The 15,563-nt window shown below is 37.6% G+C and overlaps 1 protein-coding gene across 1 annotated transcript in view; it reads left to right on the forward strand.

Moving 5' to 3' along the window:
* LY75 (lymphocyte antigen 75) overlaps positions 1-15,563 on the forward strand; it is a 129,991-nt gene that overhangs the window by 99,906 nt on the left and 14,522 nt on the right. Inside the window, exons 27-29 of the mRNA XM_044669843.1 lie at positions 2,094-2,261; positions 9,645-9,761; positions 14,358-14,552. Of these exons, the coding sequence (XP_044525778.1) occupies positions 2,094-2,261; positions 9,645-9,761; positions 14,358-14,552 (480 nt within the window). The remainder of the gene's footprint in view (positions 1-2,093; positions 2,262-9,644; positions 9,762-14,357; positions 14,553-15,563) is intronic.

A 15,563-nucleotide genomic window follows, 5' to 3' on the forward strand; every position in this document is an offset into this window, starting at 1 on the left:
GTGTGTTTTGAAAAGTTGAGTGTAAATAATGTTTTTTGTAGTTTAGATATTTTCCCATGACCATATTTTAGCTGTTTTGTGTTTATTTTTCACGTGGGATCAATTTTTAATACTTTTGCTTAAAGTTTTTGTTTTCCCCAGACTCTGTGAACAAAGCAATGTTTGTATGTCTCTGGATTGTTAATATTTAAAGGAATCCTTTTATAAGATCTATTATATGTTTTATATAAAGCGATTACTTAATAAATATTGAAAACAATCTCTGGTTTAGTGTTTGTAATTGTGTAGATTGGCTTTTCTTAAAGTAGGGTATCCACTTATACCTATATCATCTTGAGTGAATATTTTCCCTTTTTAAAAAAAATTCTATATTCCTTTAAAGAAAATTATAACAGGATTTTCTTGGATATCCAATATCTGGAGATGGGAAGGATCATTCATATATTTATTTTTCTGAAGAATATATCTTTTTAGATATTGAAGTATCTCATTCATATGTGTCTTGAGAAATTACAGAGAGGTCTTCAAAGAAATTAGTCAAAATTTTTCTAGGAACTTGATAAAAATCCTTTCTACTCATTTTTCTGAGATGGACACCTATGAAACCTTTTATGGCAAAAGAAACAAAAACACTCTAAATGATTTAATATTGTCTTCTTCCTAAGCATTCAGCCACTTTATAATGAAGACAGGAAGGCTATACTGGTCAAATTCCTTTTTTTTTTTTTTACCCTTAACTTCTGAGTATTGGCTCGTAGGTGGAAGAGTGGTAAGGGTGGGCAATGGGGGTCAAGTGACTTGCTCAGGGTCACACAGCTGGGAAGTGTCTGAGGCCGGATTTGAACCTAGGACCTCCAGTCTCCAGGCCTGGTTCTCAATCCACTGAGCTACCCAGCTGCCCCCTCATATTCCTTTCTAAAGAGAACCACTGTTATTTTAGTTCAAGAGGACCAAGTGATTATGAGCAATGAATTCTAGGTCATTAAGGTCCTTTTGTTGAGATTTCCTAGTAAGGTTTAGAAGATTAACTTCATATTTAACATTTGGATCTAGAATTGATTGGATAGTCTAGTGGTCATATTTTTGCATTTTCTGAATTATAAGGATAAAAATGCTGGTTTTTTTAAAGTTGTATTGATGATTTCCGTCATTTTTTCAAATGACTACTCAGTCTCCCTTGTTAATACCTAAGCAAAATAAATCAACACATTCATGACTTTTAATTATACATGTCTTTAGTCAACTACCATTCTGCTAAGAGAAAGAAAGCATTCTTTACAATCTGTCTACTAAAATCACAATCAATAACAACATTTATCAGGTTTTTGTGTTTTTCACTAATTTTCCTTTGTATTATTATGATCACTATGAAAATTGTTCTCATAGTTCTGCTTACTTCATTCTGTGTCAGTTATAGAAGTATCCACAAGGTTCTCTGAATCTTGTCATTGTTATTGTTGTTTAGTCATTTTGGTCACATCTGGCTCTTCAGCAGCCCATTTGGGTTTTCTTGGCAAAGATACTGGATTGCTTTGTCATTTCCTTCTCCAGCTCATTTTACAAATGAGAAACTAAAGCAAACAAGGTTAAGTGATTTACCCAGGGTCACACAACTATTAAGTGTCTGAGACTAGATTTGAACTTGGAAAAATGAATCTTCCTGACTTTAGGCCCAGAATTCTATCTACTATACCACCTATATATTCTTTTTCCCCCCTCCCTTAAGCATAATAATAATCCATTCCAATTACATGCCACAATTTGTTCAATCCGTTCAAGGAGTATTTATTTTGTCAGCAGTTCAACTTATTATAGCAAAACAATGCTGCTGCTATAAATAATTTGGGACATGTGGGTCACTTTTTCCACTGTTTTTTACTTTCCTTGAAGTATATGTGTAGTGGTGCTATTGTCGAGCCAGTGTATATTCAGTTTAGTGATTTTTCTAGTAAAGTTCCAAGTTGATTTTCAGAGAATAATACCTGCAGTGCCTACCTTATGGAGCTCTAGTGAGGAAAGCAATTTATAAATTTTAAGTACTATGCAAATATGAGTGATTTTAATTATATGACTGTTCTTATTATGTCTTCCAGATGAGACAGAAGAAGAGATTAAGAAAGTTGATGCTGCTAAATGTCCATCTAGTGTTCTCAATACACCCTGGATACCATTTCAGAATAATTGCTACAATTTCATGATCGCCAAAAATAGATTCCTAGCATTAACAAAAGATGACGTGCAACTTCAGTGTCAGAAGCTAAGTAAGTATGTTGTCTTTTGGAATTTACTTGTTTGAGGGCTTAACTGACTTCTTGGCAATAGTTTGTTCTGTTAACTTGAATCATCAGGGGCAACTACATGGTTTAGTGTCTTCAGAGCCAGACCTAGAAAAGGGAGGTTCTAAATTCCAATCTGGCCTCAGACCCTTCCTACCTGGGTAATCCTGGGCAAGTCAATTAACTCTCATTGCCTAGCCCTTGGAACCAATACACAGTTTTGATTCTATGATAAAAGGGTTAAAAAACAAACAAATTTGAATTATTTAGAAGAGGGGTGTGCCTACATGATACTGCATTTAAAAACTAAGTTAAGGTGGCAGATGTAATGGGGGGCATTGTACAGGAGGATTGGGGGTGTAGTTGTGGACCAGCTAATAAAGTATGGTGGACTCCTCCTCCCTCACAGCCTCCCCTATTACTGAGAGACTAAAATGATATTCCCTTGAGAGATGGAGGATCCAGGAAGGAAGTGCCACCATAGAGGGGTTGAAGGAATGGTATGCCCTCAAGGAGAAGTGAGTGATACCCCCATTTGATGGTGGTGTCAGTCAGGGTACACAGAAACTTCTCCCTTCTGCCAGCTCAACATGGAGATTAGCCTGCCAGTGGTACTGCACTCCCTCCAAGGCAAGTCTCTCTCCAGTGGAATATGATCTTGAAGGTACTTGGGTGTTTAATCAGGAACAATCAGGCAGTGGGGGTGAAGATAGGGTATCAGCAGGAAAGGAAGGTACAGGTAATCCCTAAGCCAAAGGTCCTTCACTCAGGTAGCTACTCACCAATGCCTCAGACCCAAAAGGTGAGACAAGGTGTCCCCCAACCAACCTTCATCTTCCCAAACCCCACTAATGATATTCCTATAATCTATATTTGCTATTAATCTATGAGGGATACTGCTGAGCAAAGCCCAAGAAAGTGGGGTTCAGGGAACAGCTCCTCCAAAGGAAATCCAGAACCCCCAACTCCGTTTAGCACAGTAGATGGTACAAGTGAAATACTGGAACAAGATGTCACAGGAAGCCAGTCTCCCATTATATGATTGGAAACCCAAATGTCCCTTCAGGGATCACAGAACCTGGATTCATAACCATCCTCCTCGGCTCCACCTTGAATAAGACCCTTGGTTGGGGTTCCCTCTCCCAGAAGTCTCTGTTCTTCTGTCACTTGGGCTCCTCCTCCAACATTCCAAGGCAGTTTGTCCAAAATGCTAGGGCTTGCTTCATTTCTTACAGTATCCCCCTTTTGTTTTTGTGGGATCTTTTCCTAAAAGTCCCACCCACTTACATTCCATCTATTCTTGTTACTATCTCATGTTCCCTCCCCACAAAATAATAAATGCCTATCTTACTTTGTCTATTTAGCTACAAACTATCTCTAAGTCGGGGCTAGGCAAATTTTGGGGGTAAGGGATTAGGGTTTTGCAATGTTTCTACAATGTTGCAATGGTTAAACAATTCTTGGAAACAATAAAACTTTCTTCAGGACAATTCTAAGTCCAACAACTATTGCATTAACTCTTATTTTGGAATTAACTAATTCTAGGGTTATTATTTCTAACTACTTATGCTCTTACACAGAGTTTCTACATTTACATTATAACAACTATTTTCCCCTATTGTTAGTGTGTTAGTACCTTACTTAAGTTTCTAAATATCATTTCTTATCTTATTTTATTCTTTTCCTAATGTTCTTCTTCTTCACCTTCTTTTTCTTCTGATTACAGTTTTCAAACTTCCCTCTCTATACTTTCCCTACCTTTATTCTAACTAATTCTTTGGGGTTAGTCTATGTTCATGTATTTTACAAGGCTAGGGTAACTAGTTTGAACCTATGCAACATTATGAACTGAAGGGTGCATATCAACCCTGCAAAGCCTTGCTGCAGAATTTCTGACAGTTGAGAAGGGTTTAGAATCTTGAGGAAGTTCAGTTGACCCTGAAGACTCACGGAGAGGAGCAGGGTCAATCTGAGCTCTTTCTTTGGATTGAAACCTGGCCTATATTCTGCAGCTTTTCTCTTAAAAATTGTTAGCTTAACTATTTCCTTTGAATCTCCCTAACTTCCCTTATTCCCCATCTTCATTTTCCCTGACTGAATTTCTGTGAGGTTTTGAAAGGAGGGTAGATCGGAGTGTTAGTTTTAAACTTGATAGTTTAAATAGTCAAATAGGGCTTACCCTTGTTACAAATTTTCTATTGAATCATTGTATCCAACTTTCCTAACCCTATTGATTATAAAACCACTTGAGAGCTGAATTAAGGCAGGTCCTTTCTCAGTTTCACGTTCCTGTCTCCCTCCCCCACCTGAAGCTTTCTCTAGACGGCTGTTAGGGTTATGTTGTATCCTTCATCCCTTCCAATCAACCCTAGAAATCAATAAACCCTGTTTGTCTTTTAATCAAACCCTTTGGCTACTTCATTAGTTGATTGATAAGAGAGGGAGGAGGAGAGAGAGGAATAACATCCTCTCTGAGTTCTGAGGGATTGAAGGTGTTCATTTTGGAGGAAGTGTAATCTCAATACTTCCTCTGAACTGTTCCTTTGTGAATCTGAGAAACTGACTAGCAGCCCTCTAGTCAGTTTCAAGCCATTCTTGGCTGGCCTTAACCTTTGTATGTGGAAGTGCCCTTCCTACCTAAAGGGCTCAGTCTGTTTCCCTGTAGTGTCTCTATCTCAAACCTGTGTCCCAGTCTGTATTCCCCAGGCAACAGCTGTTTGCCCAAAGTATCTCATCCTATCCCTTACTACTCCTTATACCTTTGTGTTTATATTCCCTAAACTCAGTCATTCCCTTACTTCTCCTACCACCTCAATTTACCACCTTTACCATTATACCTTCTTTATTCTCTTTACTGCCTTAGGGATTCACTCTACCTTTAGTCTCTTACCTGCCTTATCCACTATTTCCCTACTACCTAGCCTATTCCCTTGATTACCTCTAGCCTTTGGTCCCAGATCACCCCATTGCCTCAGTCCCTTATTACATCCCTGCTAAAATTCCCTTATTACAGAACCCATGTTGCAACTATTTATAAGATTTACATTATACACAAAAGGCAAAAATTTTTTTAAAAACTAAGTCAATTCTCTACTAGCAGCAATGCAAGGATCCAGAGCAAGGCTGAGGGACTTATGAGAAAGAAAACTAGCCACATTCCGAGGAAAAACTATGGGAGGAGAAACACAGAACAAAAACAGCTCCTTGAATACATGGGCTGTTGGGGATATTATTGGGGATGTAGACCCTAAATGATAACTCTAGTCCAACTAACAATAATGTGGAATTAGGTCTTAATCAATGATACATGTAAAACCCAGTGGAATTGTGCATTAGCTAAGGGGGGTTAGAAGGGTTTGGAGAGAGGGAAAGAACATGAAACATGTAACTATGGGAAAATATTCAAAATTAAAATTAAAAGAAATAAAAAGAAAAACTAAGTCAATATATGGCCCTTAGGTATCCTTATGTACAGATGAATGGCCTCATTTCTATTTGAGGTTGACAACCACTGCTAGAAACATGAGTACAAGGGACCCCTTACGCCAAAAGTAGGCTGGGTATGCCTTTCCTACGTGGTTCTTTGGTGTGAGTTTCCTGTACTGCCCCAAGGTCTATGACACTGATCCTGACCTTTGAACAGGTTGTCCTGTGTGTATACATACATGGTTTAAGTCAGTTAATATTTATCAAGTGCCTACTATGTGTCAGGCATCGTGTTAAGTAGTGGGGATATAAAGAAAGACAAAAGCCCTTGAGGAGCTCACGATTTAAAGGGGGAGACAACATGAAAACAGTTACTTACAAATAAACTATAAAGGGAATAAATAGGAAATAATCAACAGAGAGGTTTCCTACAGAAGGTGAGATTTTAGCTGGGACTTCAAAGGAAGCCAAGAGTTAGAGCTGAGAAGTAAGAGTGTTCCAGGCATGGAGGACAACCAGTAAAATTGCCTTAGAGTCAGGAGATGGAGTGCCTTACATGAAAAACAATAAAGAAGCCACTGTCACTAGATTGAAGAGTACAAGGGAAGTAGGGAAATTAAGGAGAGTGGAAGATGTGAAAAGACCAGAGACATAGTTGTGGGGCTGGTTTATGAGGAGCTTTAAATGTCTGTTTACATGTATATGGAGAATAAAGTCTCTCTGATCAATCAAGGTTCTTTCAATGAATGTTTTTCTCTGGGTAAAGGGAAAAACCCTTAGATTGACTTCATCTAGACAAAATCCTTGCAAGTACATAAATGAGCATAGGGAGTATGTGGCTCGTAGAGGCTTTTTTCTGAAGGTCTCTCTGTTACCACTTTGGTATTCTTGCCCAGAAAAGAGAGCATTTCCTCAGAGAGTCTCCCTTGAGGGAAAGTTGTACAGTTATAAAAAAAAGTAGAATGGGATAGCTGGAAGTTTATCATCTATAGTTTGTAGGAAGATGACATATTGGAAAAAATACCCATGTATAATCCACCAAAAGTTTATTATGAACAGTTCTCACTTTGCATAAATGGACCATTCCATAAACCTTTCTGTAAAGCAATTTTTACAGAATGAGAATTTGGTTTACCCACTGACCCACTTCACTTACTCTATATGACAAAGGCATACACAAAATAATACCTTTATACAAGTCATAAAATGTGCTAAAATGCAGATATATTAAGTACTAGACCATGATAAAAAAAAAACCAGAATTATTAAATGAAAGGCAAAATTAATGATAAAGTATTCAGTAAAGTGAACAGTGTGTAGTATATTACCCTTTCCTCACTGGCTGTACCCTGCCTTTATCACTAGTGGTTGATCACTCAACATTTTTTATGAAGATATTGAGAGACATTCGGCCAGTGACTCATTTTTAGCTCTTATCTGATGTGTAAGGGGGAAAAAGGGGTTTTATGGGCTCAATATATTAAAGGTGGTCGCCAGAGGATTGAACTCAATCCTCAATTAAGAATAATATCAGGGGGCAGCTGGGTAGCTCAGTGGAGTGAGAGCCAGGCCTAGAGATAGGAGGTCCTAGGTTCAAATATGGCCTCGGACACTTCCCAGCTGTGTGACCCTGGGCAAGTCACTTGACCCCCATTGCCTACCCTTACCAATCTTCCATCAAGGAACTAATACACAGAAGTTAAGGGTTTAAAAAAAAAGAATAATATCAAATCAAAATTGACTTTTATGTAAATTTATTTACATGAGAGAAGAGAGGGAGAAAGACATTAAGAATCTATCTCTATTTCACTGATTAGTCCAGGTATATCTTTATCCTCAGCCAAGGGTTAAAGGGCCTGAGGTCTGGAGGTGGATGGAACAAACTCCACTCATAGAGTCTATAAAAGGAAGTTTCCCAATAGAAGTTCAGGAAGATTCAGTCTTTAAACTCACCATGTGGAACAGTCTTGGTCACGAACCAGCAACTCACCACGTGGAACAGTCTCGGTCAGGAACTAGCAAAGCTCCCTCAGGTCTCCTTCACCACACCAGTCGCAGCCTCACCCATTTGAAAGGGGTCACATATATGTCACTTCCAGTGCCTTCCCCTAGCCTGTGTGTCCAATCACAATAGATGCTTTCTCAAAGAAAGCATAGGGGGCAGTCCTTTGATTCTGATTCGTTACTCACTTTAGCACACGTGGGTTAGGACCTCCCAGAATTGGAAGGTACTCTCACCTTTGGTGGTTAAATCTAAAGATGGGCAGTGTAGACTTAATCCAATTATCACAGGTGGTCTTGAGGAATGTTAACTTCATCTAATCTTTTGAACTTTTCAAAATCTCGATGTATTTGCATCTATCTTTTCAATACAAGAAAAAAAATTATTCAAATGTTGAAATGTTTCTGCCAACTATTCCATGGTGAATCCTTTAGGGTTTGATCTAAGTTTCTACTTCTGCAAACTTTTCAGCTAGCAGCCCAATCAGAGCCTCATTCTCTACGAGACTCAATCAACTCCTCCACATCATCCTCACTCTCTTCTAACTCCAATTCTTGTGCTAATTTTACAGTCTTGTTACTTCTTCAAGCATTTCATCTTTATCAAATTCACAAAAATTGGAAATGAACTGCGGGCACACTTTTTTCCAAACTCTTTTCATAAATGTTTCTGTTACATCTTCCCATGCCTTAGCAGTATTCCAGATTGCATAGTAAATATTATAAGACTTCCAGAAATCTCTCAATGGCAAGTCTTAATCTACATCCAAAGCTGCAATTGCCTTGGTAAATGTAGTATGTAAATAATATGCCTTGAAATTCGCAATCACTCCTTATGTATGTATCTTTCAAATTTCTTTCTTTCAATCACTCCCTGATACCAATTTCTTTCAGAATATTTAATATAAAGTTAACTTCACATAATGCAAATTTATATAAAGCAAGAACTGTCTGTATAAAGAAGTCAGTTAATTTGCAACAACATGAGTTTGTCTCATATCCCATTAAAAGAGGTTAATGAAGAGGCAGCTAGATGGCTCAGTGGAGTGAGAGTCAAGCCTAAAGACAGAAATTCCTATGTTCAAATCTGACCTCAGACACTTCCTAGTTGTGTGAACCTGGGCAAGTCACTTAACCCCCATCGCCTAGCCCTTACCACTCTTCTGCCTTAGAACCAATACACAGTATTGATTCCAAGATGGAAGGTAAGAATTTTATAAAAAGGTGGGAGGGGTAATGACAAACAAGTCATTCTGTGATATGGACTCTTAAAACATACTATTACTGGGGCAGCTGGGTAGCTCAGTGGAGTGAGAGTCAGGCCTAGAGACAGGAGGTCCTAGGTTCAAACCCGGCCTCAGCCACTTCCCAGCTGTGTGACCCTGGGCAAGTCACTTGACCCCCATTGCCTACCCTTACCACTCTTCCACCTATGAGACAATACACCAAAGTTAAGGGTTTAAAAAAAAACCCAAAAAACATACTATTACTACATGTAAAAACCCAGTGGAATTGCACTATGGGGAGGAGAGGTTTGGGGGAGAGGGAAAGAACATGAATCATGTAACAATAGGAAAATATTCTAAAATTTAAAAAATAATTAAAAAATAAAACATACTATTACTATAAGTAATTTAATTATTCTCCACAGAGATGAGTTGGTATAGTCTGAAAAGGTACTTTTAATGTTGGAAACTGAAGGGTATAAACATATTTTTATTTCTCTCTAGACAACTAGTTCTCTGCTTGATATAGACCAAATTTAACTTCTTGACCTGCTTCCAATTCCTGTTTAGGAGTGCAGAGAGGTGTTTATATTGATATGTTAGAATAATCTTTCACTGTAATTGGGCTTTGATGAGCTCATTCATCAAACTAAATGTAAGTATTAAATGTTAACAATTTTGACATGAAGTTAATTGAAGACTTTTGATTTAATAGATCCAAAGGCACATGCTCTGAGTATTCGAGATGAGAGAGAGAATGACTTTGTTCGTGAACAGCTACTGTATTTCAACTATTTGGCTTCCTGGGTATTATTGGGTATAACTTATGATGGTGAGTTATGTCTAAAGTATTTTTTTCTACTTGGTCTTGGTCCATTTAATTACCTATTTGTCAATCTATGAAAGTATGAGTGACCAGTGGAATATATAGCTCTGTATTTAGGATTTAGGGTAAAGAAGTAAGGAGGAATGTCTTTGTCTTATATAAATTATGAGATCTTTTGCCCCACTCTCATCTCTTCCTCACTACTCTACTCTTGCTGGCACTTAGAGTCAAACGATGGAAAATAATATTTCCTCTAATTAGATGTGTCATAGAAGATCTGGAATTGAAAAGCAGAAAAGAGATCAGTCATGATGAAGAGAGGATTGGGACTCACATATAAGTGATAATATAAGAATATGAGCTTCCTAAAAATATATATGTATTATGTGCATATAGGCATACACCCCTATATATATATAGATACATGTATGTGTATAGAGAACTAGACTGTTTACACATAGGCATATGTATATATATAAGCCCTGAATAGTTGAAGATAGTGAAATGGTATGAGAGAAAAGAGGATCTGGGAATTATCTGTTCCAACTATTTCAGTCTTTTCTTGAAATATACATAATAGACTAATTCCTCCACTTAATTCCTATCCACTCTTTTAATGGTACCTATAGAGTTCAATGGCTTCTGGATGAGTTGATTGAAGGGTGTTTATATGTGTGTGTGCACACACACAAACACATAAGACAAAAGCTATGTTAATAAAATAAATATATTTTGTGTAGCTTTGTATGCACACACAAATGGATATACTCACCCAATTGGTTGTTGAAAATTCTGAGCCCATCTTTCTTAAGACTTAATCATTGAAGAAAGTAAAAAGACAATTGGTAGAAACATCTCTTCATATGTCTTTAAGACTGCCATTTGTATATAGCCATTATTTAAGACAGAGCTTCCTAACCTTCTTTGTGTTGTGAACTCCTTTGCAAACTGGTAGTCTATGAACCATTTCTCAGGGTAATGTTTTTAAGTACATAGAGTAGTAGGAATCAATAAAGGAAACCCATTATGTTGAAAAAATTATCAAAATATTTTTAAATTTTTATAAACTCATGTTAAGAACTCTCAGCACCAACTATTAGATTTTTTTTAACTGTCTAAAAAATCATTTTCAGAATGTACAACACATTCTGAAATTTCTCCTAACACTTAATCTGTCCAAAGGAAATACAGGAATAGTAAGTGATTTCTTCTCTTCAAATGTTCTTCAAATTGACTTAATTTGACTATCAGTTGGCATAAAGTACAACCAAGTAGTACAGCCTACATTTCTAGCTACACCCTCCATGACAGAATGCTGAATCTTGTTCATCCTTACTGTTTAATACATATAACATCTTTGTCTTTCAACTACTTTCAGATAAAACCCCTCTTTCCCCCCTTCCCCATGCAGATAGATGCCAGTGGAGGACATAAAAACTTAGGTCAAGCTATACATTTCCCCTTGGCTGTTGTGAAAATAGATAATAGAGGGCACCAGGGATGTTGCAATAAATCTAAATAGTTGTGGGTACACACACTGGGTTGTAGGAGAGACTGGACCAGGATGGAAAGACCAGAGTTTACTGGATTAACACAGGAATGGCAGTTGGTCTTAACTGTCACCCAGCTTCCCCTAGGCCAGAGTCTAGAAATAAGCAGGCAAGGTAAAATGGTTTAACTGGTTTAATTATGTTTGACTAAAAGGTGGGAAAGGGATTTCTATACTTAAAACCTAATGACAAAACCACAGGGCAAGGGGAGGACTTCTCTACACTAATTTAGTGACCTAAACAGACAGGTCCAAGGGAGCAGTGCAGGAATCACAGAGAGGGATGCATCAAACCTGGTTCCAGCCAGATTTGATCAGCACAGCTAAAGGGCTGAGGGTGGCTTTGGGGCTCACGGTTATCCAAGGATGATCAGGATGCCAAAAGCCTAGGGCAGTCCAAGATGAAAGAGTGTGCTTGAGATGCTGACCACCAGATCCCAAACTTCTCCTCTTCTTAGTGCTTCTCTGTTGGTCTTGTCCTCTTGCTGGAAAGCCACCACCACTCAGGATCCCAGGGAAATCAGGAAGCAGGGGGTCCTTTACTCTGAGATCTCCCAGGCCTAACAACAGTTTGTGCCCACCCCTAATGGAGTCTCTCTCTCAGGACATAAGGCACCTACTTCCTACTCCTTCGTTCCATCTTGGAATGCTCCAGCCTTCCTGCTAGGTTCACCCTTAATACTAATTAATTACTACTTAATCTTCCTCACAACACCATCAAGTGGGTAAAGAGGAGGGATGGCAAAGTTTAGATTTTAGTTGGTGGTAAAAAGAAAACCTAAAGTTTGACCTCTTAACAGTTTTCTCCTAATATCTTTTTGATATAAATGGAAATGTTTTTTTGAAGATAGATGAAAAGAAGTTTCTAGTGAGGTTTCTCAAGGAGAATGACTTCAATATGTTAAGCAACCACCTGAATAATAGCAATAATAATCATTAGTGTGTATAAAGCACTTTAATGATATTACATTGCAATTGAACCTCCAATCCTAGGATGTAAGTACTACAAGTATTATTATGCCAATTTTGCAGATGAGTCAACTAAACCTGAGAGAGGTTAAGTTGCTCACTTATTACCTAACCAGTAAGTGTTGGAGTTGATGCTTGAATGTGTACCTTCATGATACACATAATCCAGCATTCTAAATGTCCAATTACAGTCTTTTGTTTTCAAATGAGTTCAAAGATTATCTTTTCCGTTCCATAGTCCAACCCTGCAAAGAGGATTTTGTTGCTTATTTTTAGAAATCTTGACTGGCTCAAGATGAAGCCATGGACTAGAACTGGAGAAAGAAGTTATATGGTGCTCCATCTATTACATGGCCTTTAAGAAATGCCATCACCTGGTAGAACTCATGTTAGATGAGCAAGTGTTCTCTTTGCATAGGAACGATGTAATGTGTACATCTTTTTACTAAGTAGGAAGAAACAAAGAATTTTGGGCGAAGTGAGGTATCCTTGACCTTGACTTTGAAGCATATGCCTTAGTCTCCCTTGGTTAAGAGAATCATAAAAATAAAGCAGCAGGCCATAAAATGTAAACATATGTACTGCTTCTCCTTAGCATAATTACTATAGACAGATGCTTAGGTTCCTTGCCAAGTGAGATGAGGACCAGTAGGGAAATGGAAATAGCTAGGCCAAAAACTGGTGAGAAAATTGGAACATGGATGAACCTGGCACCATTTTTATGCCAATTAGAATTTTGATGAGGTTGGCACCTCCTTTGAAAACTCCTTATAAGACTGGACTATAGTACTAAATGCCATATTGAAATTTATGAATCTAACATATACCGTATTTGCTTAAGCATTTTCTCCCCTCCACAGTCCCTTTTGTGGATAAGGTACACTCTTTAAAATCTGTTTCATTTCAGTCTAGTTGTTAGCAGTAACCCTGAACACTGTGTAAGATTAGTTGAAGAGGCATAGTACACTTAATTAAAGCTTTCTTCAAAAATGGAAGAATGTTCAACCTCTTGACTCCTGCCTCTTCGGTTGCCCTTATCAAGTCTTCAAATAATACCAATAGTCACTGTAACCGATAGCCAAGACAACTTCTCTAGAGAAAATTATATAACAACTGGCAAAGTTAATGGCTCTTGGCAGTTAACCCAAAACACTTTCTTGTCATCACAATTTAGTAGTAAAAAATCCCTGAAAATTGGAGAGAAATCATAAAAGGAAAGTGGCATGGTTTCTGAAGAAATATACAGAATTTCATCTACTTGTGTTTGGTGTGGTTTACTTAGGCTCCAGGCCTGAGATCAGGAAGACCCTAGTTTAAAAACAGCCTCAGGTATTTACTGGTTGTGTGACTATGGCAAATCACTTAACCCCGCTTGCCTCAGTTCCTCATCTGTAAAATGAGCTGGAAAAGGAAATGGCAAACCACTCCAATATCTCTGCCAACAAAACCCCAAATGGAATCACAAGGAATCAGACACGACTCAAACAATTGAACAATAACAGTTCTATTTACCAAACTTATTGAAATATATCCAAATGCTGCTAGTTCAGATCTAGACTAATGACTCCCAAACTTGATCTTGCAGTACCCTAAGGTATTGATGCACAATGAAATTATATTTGTTTTTTAAATAAGGTCAATTAAAAGCATGCCATCTAGTACTTTTGTGGTGAGGCAAGAATATTAGAAAATGCATGAAAAGGAAAGAATGACACTACTCCTTTAGAAGTATTAAAGATTAAGAAAAGATAGGAGGGAGCAGCAAGATGCTGCAATAGATAGAGAAACAGATCTGGAAACATCCTGGGTTTCAAATGTGACTTCAGACACTTCCTAGCTGTATGACTGTGGGCAAGTTACTTAACCCCCTTTGCCTACCCCTTACCCCTCTTCTATCTTGGACCTAGGACATAGTATTGATTTTAAGATGGAAGGTCAAGGTTTTAAAAAAAAAGAAAAGAAAAGAAAAGAAAGGGTATGAGAAGGAAGTTGTCAAGTTGGACCTATTAGTAGCCCTGTATGCTTGGAAATTAAGGCTTAACCACTTTGTTTCTAAACAATGAGAAAATATTTCTTCTTTTTAGATGATTCATTAAAGTGGTCTGATAATACTACATTGTCCTATACCAACTGGAAAACAGGAAGACCACCTATAAAAAATAAGAATTTTTATGCTGGCTTGAATACAGATGGCTTCTGGGATATCCGACTTTATAGTAAAGTTGAAGATGCACTTTATTTTCACCAGCACAGCATTCTTGCTTGCAAAATTGAAACAGGTAAGTAATGAATCTAATTGTGATAATTAAGAGAAAAGGGGAAATGGGGCTGAATATTAGTTAAGATGGCTTTGTTTTTTTGGCAGGTGACAGTTTTTTAGCATAATGAAAGTGATCCAAAAAATGGCCTAGAAAAATACTCGGGATGCAATCCTGTGATTGATTAGGACCTTAGAAATGTGATTTATTGGCAGCATATTGACTAAAAAATGTGCAGCACTTTAAAGACAGTTCAAGTGGAGGATTTAAAAAATGTAAAAAGCAACTACTGACCTACATTTCTTGATCTTAGTGCTTTGCTCAAGGTCGGATTAAAAATATTCAACAGGAGTCACTAAAGATTTGAATTTAAAGAGAAATAGCATGGAATAGGGTATAAGAGAACCTGTCTTCGAGTGAGGAAGACTTGTGTTCAAGTCCAGCTAGTACATACATGACAAGAATTCAGATTCAAGCCTGTATCCAGCCCTGGTATTCCATTTACTGTGCCATATTGCTTCTATGTAATTGCACTGGACTTGAAGGCAGAAGACCTAGACTCAAATCATAGCACCAACACTTACTAACCTCTCAAATTTTCATCTGTAAAATGGGAATACTTACTCTACTTACAAGATTGCTATAAGAAAAGGGCATGGTAAACTTTAAAGAGTTTATGGGAGCAATTGTTAATTATACACCTACCACTGCAACTTAAAAACAGATTCTGACATGTCATTTATTGAAAATGTAGGGCATAAATTTAAAGTAGGAATTATTTCAGTTAGCTCTAAGAACTTACTGATAATGAGAATAAAATACCGTTTAGGGATATTATGAAATTTCCCTTAGAATTAGAGAATAGGTTAGACCAGCACCAGCTCTTAGTGGAGATGAGTCAGTTTTCACAGTCCACTGATAGAGAGTAGCCAAATCCTTCCCTCTCTTCATATCGTACCATAGTGCTGGAGCAGTGAATGTGTAGAGGGGATGAAGTCTCCTTTTTTGGACCCACCTCACTAGATCTCTCTA

The sequence above is a fragment of the Gracilinanus agilis genome, chromosome 3, assembly GCF_016433145.1.
Source record: "Gracilinanus agilis isolate LMUSP501 chromosome 3, AgileGrace, whole genome shotgun sequence".
In the NCBI taxonomy this organism is placed as follows: domain Eukaryota; kingdom Metazoa; phylum Chordata; class Mammalia; order Didelphimorphia; family Didelphidae; genus Gracilinanus; species Gracilinanus agilis.